Raw genomic sequence first — 15,175 nt, 5'->3', positions numbered from 1 at the left:
AAGCCTCCTTGGGCTATCTTCTTAGGCTTAATCATGTATTAGAGCTACCAGGATCCATCCCCCAGAAGTTAGGCTCTGAGATTAACATAAAATAAGAGTAAAGTCCTTTGGCCAGCATAATCTTAGATTCATTCTTCGTGTGATGCACTCATGTTATGAGAATCAATAAAATAAGTTTCCAAATCCAAATCAGAGAAAGGGAGGCTGTGATAGAGATTTTATAAATTCCAAAGGTGTAATAACTTCTCACATCTCTTTATAATTTCCCAATTCCATCTGGTTTTTATTACCACAGAACAAAAGTGCTAGGATAAATTTTTGATAATGTTTTTGAAGGGATCTTGACTGATCCTTTGAAAATCTAAGATGTATACCATCTCATAAGTTTGGTTTTGTGCTCTGCGGACCCTCTGGGGAAGTCATACATACTCATAGAGCTTGGTTTACCTATCAAGAGGATGAGTTTTATCAGAGAGGAGTGATAAATCTATAAAGAGCAAAGCAAAGCCAATACAGTGACCTCTGGCCACTCAACCCATCTGCTCCAAGGAGCCTGGGCAGAGACTAGCAGCGGGCAGCAGGGCAGTGGCTTTACTGGAGATCTCATTATACTTGACATCAGATCTTGATATGATAAAATTATTCCTCCACAATCTTTATTTCAATAAGAGGTCCATGCTTCTTTAAAACATAGTAAACACTTAAAACTACCATTAAGAAATATACTTTGTGCAATTTTTCTAGTGCGATACATTATAATGCTCCATTTGCTCTCTTTTCTAAGCTCTAATTGTACCTACTTGCAAGATGGCTAACCAGGAATAGAAATTTAGTGCATGGCATAATATAATTTAAGTCGTAACAACATTCTCAAATATTTCTAGAGTGGTATACAGGTTTTCAGTGTGTACACATCCTTTTAACACCTCTGTGGGGTTGGGGAGGTGGTTATATTTTCATTTATATTTCAGGAAACTAAAAAGGTCAGATTTTGCTTAGTATCTTTTGGCTGGGCCTAGGATCCCTGTCTTCTGGCTCCAAATAGACTGTTTGCCTAATACCATTCCAAAGCTTAACTCTTTGTACAAGGAATAAATTCCGGACTTTATTCTCACCAATTAAGCCAGTCAGTCTACCTGCTTGGCCATAGCAGGAGAAGAAGGGGGAAGAGTCAGAATGTGACTCTTGTTATTTTTCTCTGTGTCTTAAAGCAGTAACTGAAGTCATATTATATATTTGCTTACATGGTCTAGAGAAATTCTGGTAAGAGCATTTGTTACTAGATGTCTTATTCATTTGAGTCAGTGTTGGAAACTAGAAAGTTTCCAATTTTGAGACTCCTTTCAACTTAAGAATGCCATCTGGTGGTAGTGGGTAGAGTTGACTTGCTTTTACTTTAGCCTGTGTAAATATGAAAGTTCCTAAGTTGAAATTGTGTAATCAGAGGTACTACTGTAATGGTATTTTTTGGGTTCACATCCCTTCAGGATAAAAACCCGAATTGTTTATAAATACAGAAAGGAGCAACAATTTTTGTTTAATGCCTCCAAACTCATATCTTACATCATGTTTTTTAAGTTGTGGGTGGTGATCTTGTTAGTAGATTATGCAGTAATTTTAGTGGTTGAGACCTCTGAGTTTATGGCTCAAAGATTCTTAACTTTAAACAGTATGTTTCAAATTGTGGATCACAACTTGTTAATGGATTGTGAAATCGTTAGTAGATTACAACCATCATTTAAAAAAAGTAGAGTAGAAACTAAAAAGAAAATATCAAAACGGTTTTCAAATATTAAGGTTAAATAAAACTTTTATTTTGTTATATGTTTACATTTACGTGGGTGTGTACTGGGCCACTATTTAACAATCTATTTCTCAGGATTGCAGCCAAGCATTTGAAATCCACTAATTATTGTAATAGCCCCATCTACTGGTTCTTAAGAATATTTCCACTGAAGGATTTTAGTAAGGTAGTGAACCTATGGTTATTTTTATGCTCTCTGCCTTTGTATGGACTTTTCCTTTGTGATTTGATAAGTGTATGTGTGTATGCGTGTGTACGTGCGTGTGTGTATATTTATTTATTTATTCTGAATAATAATATTTATTATTAACATATGTCTAGATTCTTTCTGATCAATACCAGATGCAAGATGTATTGGAAAAATCTGATCATTTGATGGCTGCAGCAAAAGATCTGTTTGTTGATTTTCCTCGTAGGCGCACAGGTAAAATATTCAAAACAAAAGCTTCTTTTTCTTACTAACTGTGGTTCACAACTGGTTATTTGGGAGAATTTAAAATCTTTTTTCAGGCATCATATTATTTTTATTATAGGTATTCTAGAGCGGATAGCAAAAGTTGTTAGGCATAGATTCATTATAATCTGTTTGCTTTTCACTAAGAATATTAACTATTACAAATTACTCAGCTAAGGAAAAATAAATTGTTATTATATTTTATGGCATAATGCAGGGGTCCCCAACCCCCGGGCCTGGTACCGGTCTGTTGCCTATTAGGAACTGGGCCACACAGCAGGAGGTGAGTGGCGGGCCAGCGAGTAAACCTTCATCTGTATTTGTAGCTGCTCCCTCCAATGCTAACATCACAGCCTCAGCTCCCTCTCAGATCATCAGGCATTAAATTCTCATAGGAGCACTGATCCCTGGTGCCAAAAAGGTTGGGGACTGCTGATGTAATGTATAAGATTTTATAATTTAAAATACAACTTAATTTTTAGTTTATTAGTATTAAATTATCATATAATTAAAGTATTTGTGTTTATATGTAATTTGAATAAAGCTTAATTTGAAACCTAAAGCAACTTCAGCCTCTCTCTAAAAGGAACTTCACCTCTTCTCAGATATACAGCATTATTCACTTTAATTTGTTTAGAATCCATTCTTTATCTTAATCCCCAAAAAGAAATCATTAGTTTTTAGTTTAAGGTTTGAATCCTGGCTTGGCCACTTATCAGTGTGACTCTGGGCCAGTTGCTGCAGGTTTCTGAGTTTCAGTGTACTTACTGATCTAAAATAATAATGGTAACAACTTAATAGGATTTTGTGAGAGCAACATGATTTAATATATATAAAAGCATTTAGAATTGTACCTGTCATATAGTAAGTACTATGTAAATGTGAGCTGCTATTGTTAAAGATTTTCATATGATGACACAAACCTATGGCAGTGTATAGTGCTTATGAAGTCACTTTAATTAAATGAAACAAAATCATTATGACCTTTTCCTTCTGCAGGGTTTCCAAATGTAACAATGGCTCCTGATTCCTCTCAAAGTCCCATTGTGGTAAATCAAGACCCTGTCACCCAGGCTATTCTTAGTGAATCTGTCATAGAGCCTCAGGTAATGTGCTCTACTTGCAGCCACAATGCTACTTATTGGTATTTGATCTTGAGTTGATTTGATCTTGAGTTGATTTCTTAAGGTATCTGAGTTGGCTCAAAGTGTTTTTTGTTTTTTGTTACATGCTATACCTGCTATAGTTGTTATGAGGATCAGCTGAGATAGGTTATGTAAAGAGCCTAGCATAATACCGTGTACTAGATCTTCACTGAATGTTAATCTCTTCTAATATGTTAGTATGCTTAAAAGGTAGTTACTAGGAAACTTGGAATTTATTGACCAGTTACACGGGGAAATTATAGTAGTAAAACATTACCCAGTTGCATCCTAACCTAATTGGAACTCTTAATTAATCAAAATGTGTAGAATTTTGAGATAGTAACATTTTTTTAAAAGCCCAGGAAGAATTTAATACTAAAATAAAACTCATGAATGATTAGGACTCAGTACCTGTTTAATGCAGTTTCTTAGTTATTTATATCTTCTTTGAAAAAAGGAGAATCATTAATTAGAGGGATGATCCTAGGGAATACAAGATCGAGAATGATTAAAGACTTGTTAAGTATACTGTTTTGTACTTACAAAGGCAATTAAATTGAATGTTATACGTTTTTTAAATAGCCACAACCTATTAGCCATATTGCTATCAAAAAATCATTTATATTTTGGCACTTACTAAAAAGTTAGCTTTCAGATAATCATGGTCTCTATCATAGGGCTGCATAGTGGCAAGAGATGAGATTAGAGAGGGAGGAGCTAGGTCATGAAGGGCGAAGGAACAGAAAGTACAAGTAGAGCCACTAAAGAATTTTAAGAGGAACAGTCATGATGAAATTGACTGTGGTGTGGAAGATGGACAAGACTGGCAAGAGGATCTGGTTAAAAGACTTAGGTTGGAATCTTAGTGAAAAGTTGGGAGGACCTGACCCAAAGAAAGTAGTGGCAGTAGGGAAGAAGGTATAGAGGAAGAGGGATAGATTGACAGATTAAAAAGGGGTAGAAGTAACAGAATTAACAAGGTGGCTGACAAATGAGAAGGAAAGATAATTCCCAGTTGCTGGCTTGAGCATCTGAGTAGATGGTGATGCTGTTTATGGTCCTAGGTAATATGGCAGGAACAGGGTTTCTGGAAGAATGATGGGAGAGACTTAGGGAAATGATCATTTTTAGACATGTTGAGTATATATGTGTAGGATGTTTTACCAGGGATATCTTTTAGGCTTTTAGCCAGTTGGATATAAATGTCTAGGGCTTAAGAAAGATCTAAGTAGAGACAGAGATTTGGAAATTAATAGCATTGACTCATAATTGCAGCTTTGATATTAGAAAGTCATTCAGAAAGTGAGTCAGATGAGAGGAGAAAAGGTCCAAAGGGAGGACCTTGAATCACATCATCTATAAGGGAAGGGTAGAAAAAGAAGAACCAAAAAAAGGTTGGGAAGGAATGGCCAGAAGAATAGAAGAAAAACCAAGAAAATATAGTATTATAGAAACAAAAAGAAGAGTGTATCAAGATTTTAAAGGAAAAAAATAAGTAGTTATTAATATCTAATGAGTCAGAGAAATAAGGGAAGGCAAGGACTGAAAAATATCCATTTGATTTAGGAACAAGTGTGGTGATGTTGACCTTGCAGAGAGCAGTTTGAGTGGAGAAGCAAAGAGAGAAGATAGGTCGTAGCTGGAGGGAGGCGGCGGGGATATAGGGTCAGGATAAGATGGGAGAGACTTGCTCTCATTTAAATGTGGATGAGCTGAAGCCAGAACAGAGAGAGAAGTTGAAGATGCAGAAGAGAGAAGGGGCAATTAATGGAGTGGAGGAGGTGAGAGGGTTTGGGCTGTAAAACACATGGAGGGATTATCCTTAGAAAGAGGGACCTCTGTTCTGTTATAGCAAAAAGAACAGATGAGAGTATATATAACTAACTTGTGGTTTTATTCTTATTTTTGTGTTGAGAAAGGCTCTTAATGAACTAGACGATGGTGAAGAAGAAGAAGAAACTGTTAACAGCCAGTCAGAAGAAAGTGAGAATGAATTAGATAACTCTCTAAATTCTCAGTCTACCATGCATGCAGACAGGTATGTATATATGGCATAAATATCTACAACACTTTTTTTTTTATAGCTGTTTTTTTTCTGGCTTTATTGAGATACATTGACATATAATATTGTGTAAGTTTAAGGTGTACAACTTACTGATTTTATACATTTATATATGCAAAATGATCACCATTGCATTATCTAATACTTCCATCACATTATATAATTATTATTTCTTTTTTGTGGTGAGAATATTTAAGATCTATTCACTTAGCAACTTTAAAGTATATAATACAATATTATTAGCTATAATCACCATGTTGTGCATTAGACCCCCAGAAATTATTCATCTTATTACTGGAAGCCTGTACCTTTTTAATGTCTTCTCATTCCCCTCCCTTCCCCTCTCCCCCCAGCCCCTGGTAACCATGATCCTACTTTGTTTCTGGGAGTTGAGCCTTTTTAGCCCATTTCCCATTTGCCCCAATACTCACCGGTGGTACTTGGGGCTGCAGTGTTTACCCCCAAAGTTTGCCACAAAATATCTTGCTTTTATTATTGTTTTTGCATCACTCTACTATATCGGTAGTCTTTGGAAGCAAATGACATCATTCTACCTATGGTATTCTGTTCTTAGTAGTGGTATTTCCATTTACAAAATATAATAATTCTTGATCGCTGAAAACGTCAAGTTCTAGAAAACGTAGCATTCCTACGCGTGATGTAAAATTAACACTGGCAGCGAGCTGCACTTTTTTTTTTCTAAATGGGGAAAGGGTTAGATTCCACATAGAAGTGATACAGTATTTGTCTTGCTTGGTCTCACTTATCTCAGCAAAATGCCCTCAAGGTTCATACACACATTAGGATTTCCTTTTTTCTCATGGCTGGATAATATTCCATTGTGTGTATCTGTCTATCCATCCATCTGTTCTATCTCACGTCTTCTTTAGCCATTCATTCATTGACACTTAGGTTGTTTCTATATTTTGGCAATTGTGAGTAATGCTGCAGTCAATATGGAAATGCAGATATCTCTTTGAGGTCCTGGGGTCTTTTTCATTTCCTTTGGCTATTTACCCAGAAGTGGGATTGCTGGATCGTATGTAGTTCTATTTTTAATTTCTTGAAGAACCACTTTACTGTTTTCCATAATGGGTGCACCAATTTACATTTCCACCAACAGTGTGCAAAGGTTTCTCCACATCCTTGCCAGTGCTTACTATCTTTTGACTTTTTGATGATAGCTATTCTAAACAATGTGAGATGATAGCTCATGGTGATTTTGATTGGCATTTCCCTGACGATTTGTGATGTTGAGTACCTTTTTATGTACCTATTGGCTATTTGTGTGTCTTCTTTGGAAAAATGTCTATTCAGTTTCTCTGCCTGTTTTTGTAATCGGATTGTTCATTTTTTCTCCTCTGGAGTTGTATGAGTTATTTATATATTTTGCATATCAACTCCTTATCAGCTATATGTTTTACAAATATTTTCTCCCATTCTGTAAGTTGCGTTTTCATTTTGTTGTGCTTCTTTTGCTATGCAGAAGCTTTGTGGTTTGATATAATCCCACTTATTTATTTTTGTTTTTGTTGTTGCTTATGCTTTTGGTGTCATAACAAAAAAATTGTCATCAGACCAGTGCCAAGGACCTTTTCCTCTATGTTTTCTTCTAGGAATTTTACCATTTCAGATCCTATGTTTAAATCTTTAATCCATTTTGAGCTAATTTTTTTGAGTGGTCCAAATTCATTCTTTTGTACTTGTTTATACAGTTTTCTCATTAGTATTTATTGGAGAAACTATCTTTTCCCCATTGAGTAGGCTTCACTCCCTCGTCAAATATTAGTTGACTTTATGTCAGGGTTTTTCCTGGCTCTTGATTCTGTTCCATTGGCCTTTGTGTCTATTTTTATTCCAGTCTATTTTCTGCTGATAACTTTGATCACATACAGCCTATCCTTTTACTCTTTCCCCTTTTGTTTCTGATGTTACCATTCACATCTTTTTATAGTGTATCCATTAACAATGTGTTGCAGCTATAGCTATTTTAATACTTTTGTTATTTAACCTTTATCCTGGAGTTAAGTAGTTAACATATCACTGTATTATAGTATTAACGTAGTCTGAATCTGACTATATTCTTATGTTTACCAGTGTGTTGTGTGTTTTCATTTCACTAATTAGTGTCCTTTCATTTCAGCTTGAAGAACTATCAGCATTTTTTGTCAGACAAGTTTAGTGGTGATGAATTTCCTTAGGTTTGTTTATTAGGGAAAGTCTTTATCTTGTCTTCATTTCTAACAGACAGCTTTCCTGGGTAAAGTATTCTTGGTAAAGTTTCTTTCTTTCAGCACTTTGAATGTATCATTCCATTCTCTCCTGGACTGCAAGGCCTCTGTTGAGCAATTCAAGGCCATTTCCTATGTTTTGTGTCATCATCTTTTTTATTAATTGAGTATATTCTTCTTTTAAGAAAGTTCTTATTTTGATATAATTTCAAAAAGTTGTAAGAATAGTATAAAAAGTTCTTGTATACTTTTCACCTAGATTCATTGATGGTTAACATTGTCCATATTTGCTCTATCATTTTCTTCCTTTGTGTATTTACACATGCACAGTACACTTATACATTTTAAGAATTCAGGAGTAAGCTGCATACTTTATGTTCCTTTATCTCTCAGTATCTCAGTGGGTGTTTCCTAAGAATGAGATCTTTCATTTACACCATCACAGTACAATGATCACAATCATAAATTACGTTGATTCAAAACTATTATCTAATTCAGATTTCTTCAGACCTTATTCAGATTTCTTCAACTGTCCCTTTAGTATTATTTATGGTCTTTGTTAGACAAGACCATATTGAACCAATTATGATCACATTTAGTTTTTGTGTCTCTTTCATCTTTTTAAATCTGGAAACTAATTTTAGCATTTCCTTGTCTTTCATGACATTTATAGTTTCGAAGAAGTATGGGCCATTTATTTTATAGTGATATTTCCTTGTAATTGAACTTGGGTTATACATTTTGGACAGGAATACCTTTGAAGTGATGCTGAGTCCTTCTCAGTGCATTACCTCAGGAGACAATGATATCATTGGTCCCATTATTGGTGGTATAAACTTTGATCATTTTGTTAAAGTGATGTCTTCCAGATTTCTACAATGAATTATAATTTGTTCTATTATTTATTTTGATGTTCATTTGTCACAGATTTGGCCGGTGGGAGCTTCTTCAAGTCATTCTCATGTCCTTTTGACATATCCCTATCATTTTTTTAAGCACTTAATTTCTGGCACAACGTGATGTTCCAGGTTTATATTATACTTTTTCTAACTTTCCCGTGGAATCAGCCATTTAGTCAAGAAGGCCTTGCTTATTTTACTGAAGAAGGGTATTTAGAAAGTGAGATCTAGGTATTTGGTATGCTCAATCCCTCTGACATGTCATTGCTTTTAGGCCCTTTCAACACGGGTGTGCACGCACACACACACACACACCTATAGTTGTATACATATACATATCCGTATTCATTTTTATTTCTTTGTTTATTTATCTACAAATCATGAGTTTACACCGATATCTCTAAGTTCAATTTAACACTACTGGGTTTTTCTTAGCCTTTGCCCATATCATGTTTGTATCTCTCTTCTTTAACACTGAAAAACATGTCTCCAAACATTACACAATATATTTAATCATATACAATTCTGCAATACATAAAAAGTTGTTTTGAAATTGCTGCTTCCATACCACCACAGAAATAAACCTACTAAGTACAATCTAAGATTGTTTGTAGATGTTTTAAAAGTTATTCTATTGATTTGGAATAATTAAGTTTATTTGTTTCTGTTTGTATTCAGTTTTCATATTTCCCCTCCATCCTTTTGAAAAAACTACATAAGCTATTTTCAGGTTAGTGTCACCTAGTCTGTATTCCTTCTAATCAGTTCTCATCTACCCTAACTGCATAGGTAATCAGTTTTATTAGTTTCTAGTTTATTCTTCCTGTATTTCTTTTTGAAAATTTAAGCTGATACATACATATCTTATTATTTTCTATTCTTTCTTACATAAGAGATAGTGTACCATATTTACTTTTATCACTTAAAAATATATCCCAGAAATCACCCCTAAGCAGTTTTTAAGTTTATAGAGATTTCTTTTTCTTCTTCTCCTCCTCTCCCTATCCCTCCCCTTCTACTGTCTTCTTTTTTTTTACAGCTCCATGATACTACATGTGTGAATATATCAGGTTTATTTGACCACTCTCTTATATATATGAGCACTTAGTGTTATGGCGCAAACGATTCTGAGACCCACGGAGCCAATTGAGATTAATTATGAGCCTTTATTAGCCGGCCGGCGACTGACTCTCTACCACGCAGGGCTAGAGGAGATCAGCCCCGAGCTTTCAGAGCAGGCAGCTGATAAAGCTCAAGACCATATCCTGGTGGTCTCCTGAACAAGCCAGCAGATTACAGAAGTGGAAGTTGGCTTTTAGCATATCTTTGCCTGGAACAACACCCTTAATTAACAAGTAAATGGATTACAGAAGCAGACATTGGCCATCTACATATTTTATACAATACACTTCCTAAACCACACACAAGCAAATAGGACAACTTCTGATATCTAAAGATATTTCTTCACTGTAGCTGACTTAGCTAGTTTGCTCACTTGAAAATTTTCCACCCTTAACATTAGGTTGTTTCCAGTACTTTTCAATTGTAAAACTGCTACAGGGAATAACTTGTGAATATGTATTTTTATATTATTGAAAGCTCATATTTACAGAAATTACTAGAAGTGAGATTTTGGGGTTAAGGTAAATGCTATGTAATTTTGTTTAAAAATTGCTGAATTCTGCTTTGTGAGGGTTATAGTATTTTTCAGTACCACTGGCAGTACATCAAAGTGCTTGTACCAGAGTGTTGTCAGATTTTGATATTTGCCAATTTCATAGATGAGAAATGGTATCTTAGTATAGTTTGACTTTCTCTTCTGAGTAAAATAGAAAATGTTTTCATAAATTTAAAAGACATTATAGTGAATTGTCCGTTTGTGTCTTTTGCCCATTTTTCTTTTAGGATTTTTGGTTCCTTTTTTCTTAGTTTGTAAGCATTTTTTATGTATTGAAGATATTAGTCTTTTACCAGTGTAAGATGTTATAATTTCTCCTAGTTTGTTATTTGTCTTTTGAATTTGCTATAATATTTTTTTATCAAGCAAAAATTATTTTACATATATAGTTTAATTTCTTCTATTTCTTCTTCTTTTTTTCTTTTTTGTATGACTCATACTCTGAAATTCTTTCCTAAAACTGGTTTTAGAGGAATTCACTCATATTTTTTTCTAATACTTCTGTGGTTTTATTTTTCACATTTAGTTCTCTGACCCACTTAGAGTTTATTCTGATATATGGTATGAGGCATGGATCCAGTTTTTATCTTTTCCTAAATGGGTATCAGAATGCTTCAACATTATTTGTTAAAAAGGCTGTCCTTGACCCATTGATGCGAGATACTACCTGTGTACATAAATTACCGTATGTACTTGGATTTATTTCTGGACTTTCTATTCTACTCCATTGGCCTTGCTTCTTCAGTCATGCTTTAATATCATACTGTTTTAAGTAGAGTGAGTTGATAGTGTTTTAATATCCTCATTGCCTTCTTTTATTCAGTTTTCCTAATGATTTCAACATGTTTATTTTTCTATATGAACTTTAGTATCAACTTATTTAGCTTCATAAAAAAATCTTACTGATATTTTTGTTATATTAATAAATTAACTAGAGAGAACTGATATCTTTACTATGTTGAGTTTTATTATTCAAGAACAAAATATGTTTTTCCATCCATTTGTTAGTCTACTTTTTTGTTTTTGAAGAATATTTTAATGAAGTTTTTTTCATATAGGTTTTACTCATTTCTTTTTAAGTATCTTATATTTTTTATTCCTCTTAAATAGTTTTTTTATTCCATTGTACTTTCTAATTAGTTATTGTTTGTGTTTATGAAGGCTATTGATTTCAGTGTATTATCTTGATATCCTGCTACTTTCTTGACTCTTGGTTGAATTAGTTTAGCAGTGATTTTGTAGGTTTTTTAAAAAGTATTCTGTCATGTCATCTGCAAGTGATATAGTTTTAGTTGTTCCTAAGTCTTATGCTTCTAGTTGACTTTTGTATACTGGAGTAGCTATAGAACAGTGTTAAATAATACTGGGAATAATGGGCATCCTTGCGTTGTTTCTGATCTGTGAAAATGACTCTACTGTTTCCTTTTAAGTAAGATGCTGGCCTCAATACTGAGGGTTTTTAATTTTTTTTTTAAACAATGCTAAGGAAATATTTATCAGTTCCTGTCTTCTTGAGTATTTTTATCAGAAATGAGTACTGAATTTCGTCAAAGACTTTTTAAACGTTTATAGAGATAATCATATGATTTTCCTGCCTAGATCTAATAATATGGTACATTACATTATTGATTTCCTAATACTGAACTGTCTTTGCATAACTGAAATAATTTACACTTGGTCATGGAATATTATTTTTAATATTATCATGTTGAGTAATATTTTATTTGGTATTTTTTGTATTAATACTTATAAGTGATATTTTTTTAAAAAATTTTAAAAATATAGAATATCAGGTTGAAGTAACAGTGTTATACTTGATTTCATAAGAAACATCTGAAAGGTTCTAATTTTTAAGTACTGGAACAATTGTAACATTGGGACTATCTATTCTTTGAAGATTTGGTAGAATTCCCCTGTGAAACTACTTGAGCCTGGTACTTTTTTTTGCAAGGAAATGCCATAATAACTTTCTTTCATGGAGATGGGATTATTTAAACTTTCTATTTATACTCAAGTTGATTTTAGTAAATTATATTTTCTTAGGAAATTATCTATTTTACATAAGTGTATCAATGTATTTTCATAAAGGTGTGCAAATAATCTTTATATGTCTAAAAAATGTTTTCTGTCTCAGTGCTTATCTTCCCTCATTATTTCTTCTAGTCCTTCCCCCTTTTTAAAAATTAGATTAGTTAGTGGTTGGTCTACTTCGTTAAATTTTCAAAGAACCAGGATAATGATTTGTTAATTAGAGCTACTATTTTTCTGATTTCTTTTCCATCAAGTTTTGCTTTTATCCATATTTCCTTTTTTGTCTTTTCTGTTTCCTTTTTTTCCCCTAGCATTTTGAGTTGGAAATTTAATAAATTTATTTTTATTTTTCATTCTTAAGTGATAAACATACATGATGATAAATTTTTCTGTAACACTGCTTTAAATATGTATTGTATATTCTGTTATCTAGTTTTTTATTTTAGAAATTAGATAATTTAAAGAGAAGACTGTTAACTGAAATTACCTAATTTCTAAAATAACAAAACACTATGTCAGCTGTTAACTGAGAAATAAAATTAACTTAAAGAATAAAATAATTAAGGATAGATATAAATATTTAGCTAAAATTGTTCACGATAGCTTTTTTTTTTAAAAAAAAAAAGAGAGAAAAGACTGAAGGTGATTCAAATATCCAGAAGATTAGTTGAGTAAACTGAGGTACAGCCAATGATAATTCTGTGCGGCCACTAATAATGATGTTATACTATATTTATTGATAATAAAAGATGTTTATGGTATACCACTAACAAAAATTTCAGGTTTTAAAATAATATCTATGTAATTTTTTAAAAAATTATATAAAATTCTAGAAAAGTAACAATTGAATATTTTTTCATATTTTGGTTTGGTTGGGATTACAGGTAAGTTTTATTTTCCAATTTTTGTTTATCTGTGTTTTCCGACTTTTATGCACTACCTTCTTTTTAAAAAGAATATCCATTAAGATAAATTTAAAATTAGGGTTTTTAAAAAAGATTTTTAAAAAAAGTTTCCAGATAGAGCCTCTTTATTATTATTATTATTTGTTTTATTATTTTTAGTTTTATTATATTGCATTAAGAGTGTGCTTTGTAATATTTTTACTTGTGGAACTTAATGATGTTTTCTTTGTGACCTAATGTATGATCAAATTTTTGTGAATGTTCCATGTGTGTGCCTTAGAAGAAGGTATATTCTCTATTAACAAGGTAGACAGTTCTAGTGTATATCCATAAGACCTATCTCATTGATTATATATTTTTTACTTCTTTTGTATTCTTATTTTTATCCTCTCTTAAATGGAGAATACTGTATTAAAGTCTCTTAATATTATTGTGTTGGGTTTTTTTTGCACTTGACATTGAAATATATTTAATTCTGTTTGTAGTCACCTCCATCCTTATGAAGGTGATTGTTGTTGTTGTTGTTGTTGTTTTTTTGGTACATGTATATCTTCATTGTGAATTCTGGCTTTTAGCATTAGAAAGTATCCTTTGTCACATTCAATGCCTTTTGGCTTTAATTCTTTGTTTGATATCAGGAATGAAATCTCTTCTTGTTTCTAATTACTTAGTTCATCTTTGCTCATCTTTTAATTTTAGTCTTTTTGAATCATTGTGTACTAAGTGTGTCTCTTATATTCAACATAGAATTGGGTCTTGCCTTATTAGCCAACTTGAAATCTTTTTAATTAGTGAAATAACTTGTAACATTTATTGATAGGTTGCCATGTTTGACACTAACTTTGTTATTTTATAGTATTATGTGTCATTATAGTTTTCCTTCTATATGTGATATCTTTTGGCTGTTCTTTTAAAAATTTCTTTTGGTATTAAGGAAGTTTATAATTTTGTTCCAGTTAGTTATCTTTGCTACCTTTTATGTAGCCTTAATCCCATTTTCTTATTTAACCTTTCACTTTCAGATATGCTGGTTTCATTTTTATTTTTATTATTTATTTATTTATTTTTAATTAAATTTATTGGGGTAACATTAGTTAATACAATTATATAATTTTCAGGTGTACGTTATCATTTGACATCTGTATATTCTATTGTGTGTTTACCACCCAAAGTCCAGTTTCCTTCAGCTAACATATATTTGATCCCCTTTACCCACTTCACCCTCCCCCTACCTCCCAATATTTGACTCCCTTTACCCCATCTCCCTCCCCACTTCTCCCCCAGCCCCCACTCTCTGGTAACCACTAGTCTATAGTCCATGTCCATGAGTCTCTCTGTTGGTTTGTCCTGTTCATTTGTTGCTTTTAGGTTTATATCCCACATATAAGTGACATCGTGTGATTTTCAGCTTTTTCTGCCTGGCTTATTTCGCTTAGCATGATTATTTCGAGTTCCCTCCATGTTGTCACAAATGGCAGTATTTCATCTCTTCTTATGGCTGAGTAATATTCTATTGTGTATATGTACCACAGCTTCTTTAGCCAGTCATCTATCATAGGACACTTCAGTTGCTCCTGTGTCCTGGCCACTGTGAATAATGCTGCTATGAACATTGGTGTGCAAATATCTTTTTGGATATGAGTTTTTAAGATTTTGGGGTAAATACCCAGTAGAGAGATTGCTGGATCATATGGTAGATCAATTCTTAGTTTTTTGAGGAACCTCCATACTGTTTTCCATAGTGGCTGTACCAATTCGCAGTCCCACCAGCAGTGTATGAGGGTTCCTTTTTCTCCGCATCCTCTCTAGCATTTGTTATTACTTGTCCTGCTGATTATAGCCATTCTAACAGGTGTGAGATACTATCTCATTGTGGTTTTGATTTGCATTTCTCTTAATAGCTAGCGATGTTGAGCATCTTTTCATATGTTTGTAGGCCATTTGCATGTCCTCTGTGGAGAAGTGT

General features: G+C 33.0%; 1 protein-coding gene across 17 annotated transcripts in view; it reads left to right on the top strand.

Moving 5' to 3' along the window:
• SPICE1 (spindle and centriole associated protein 1) overlaps positions 1 to 15,175 on the top strand; it is a 58,735-nt gene that overhangs the window by 16,077 nt on the left and 27,483 nt on the right. For all 17 annotated transcript variants that reach the window (XR_005648765.1, XM_039843019.1, XM_039843015.1 and 14 more), the window contains 3 exons: positions 2,126 to 2,228; positions 3,258 to 3,364; positions 5,323 to 5,441. Coding sequence is in view for 16 of the 17 variants with exons in the window: in XM_039843019.1 (XP_039698953.1) it covers positions 2,126 to 2,228; positions 3,258 to 3,364; positions 5,323 to 5,441 (329 nt within the window). In the remaining variant the exon portion in view is untranslated. The remainder of the gene's footprint in view (positions 1 to 2,125; positions 2,229 to 3,257; positions 3,365 to 5,322; positions 5,442 to 15,175) is intronic.

Source organism: Pteropus medius, unplaced genomic scaffold (genome assembly GCF_902729225.1).
Source record: "Pteropus medius unplaced genomic scaffold, Ma_sr-lr_union100, whole genome shotgun sequence".
NCBI classification, from domain to species: Eukaryota; Metazoa; Chordata; class Mammalia; order Chiroptera; family Pteropodidae; genus Pteropus; species Pteropus medius.
The sequence above is the reverse complement of the archived record's forward strand: the minus strand, read 5'-3'. Positions and strand labels throughout refer to the sequence as shown.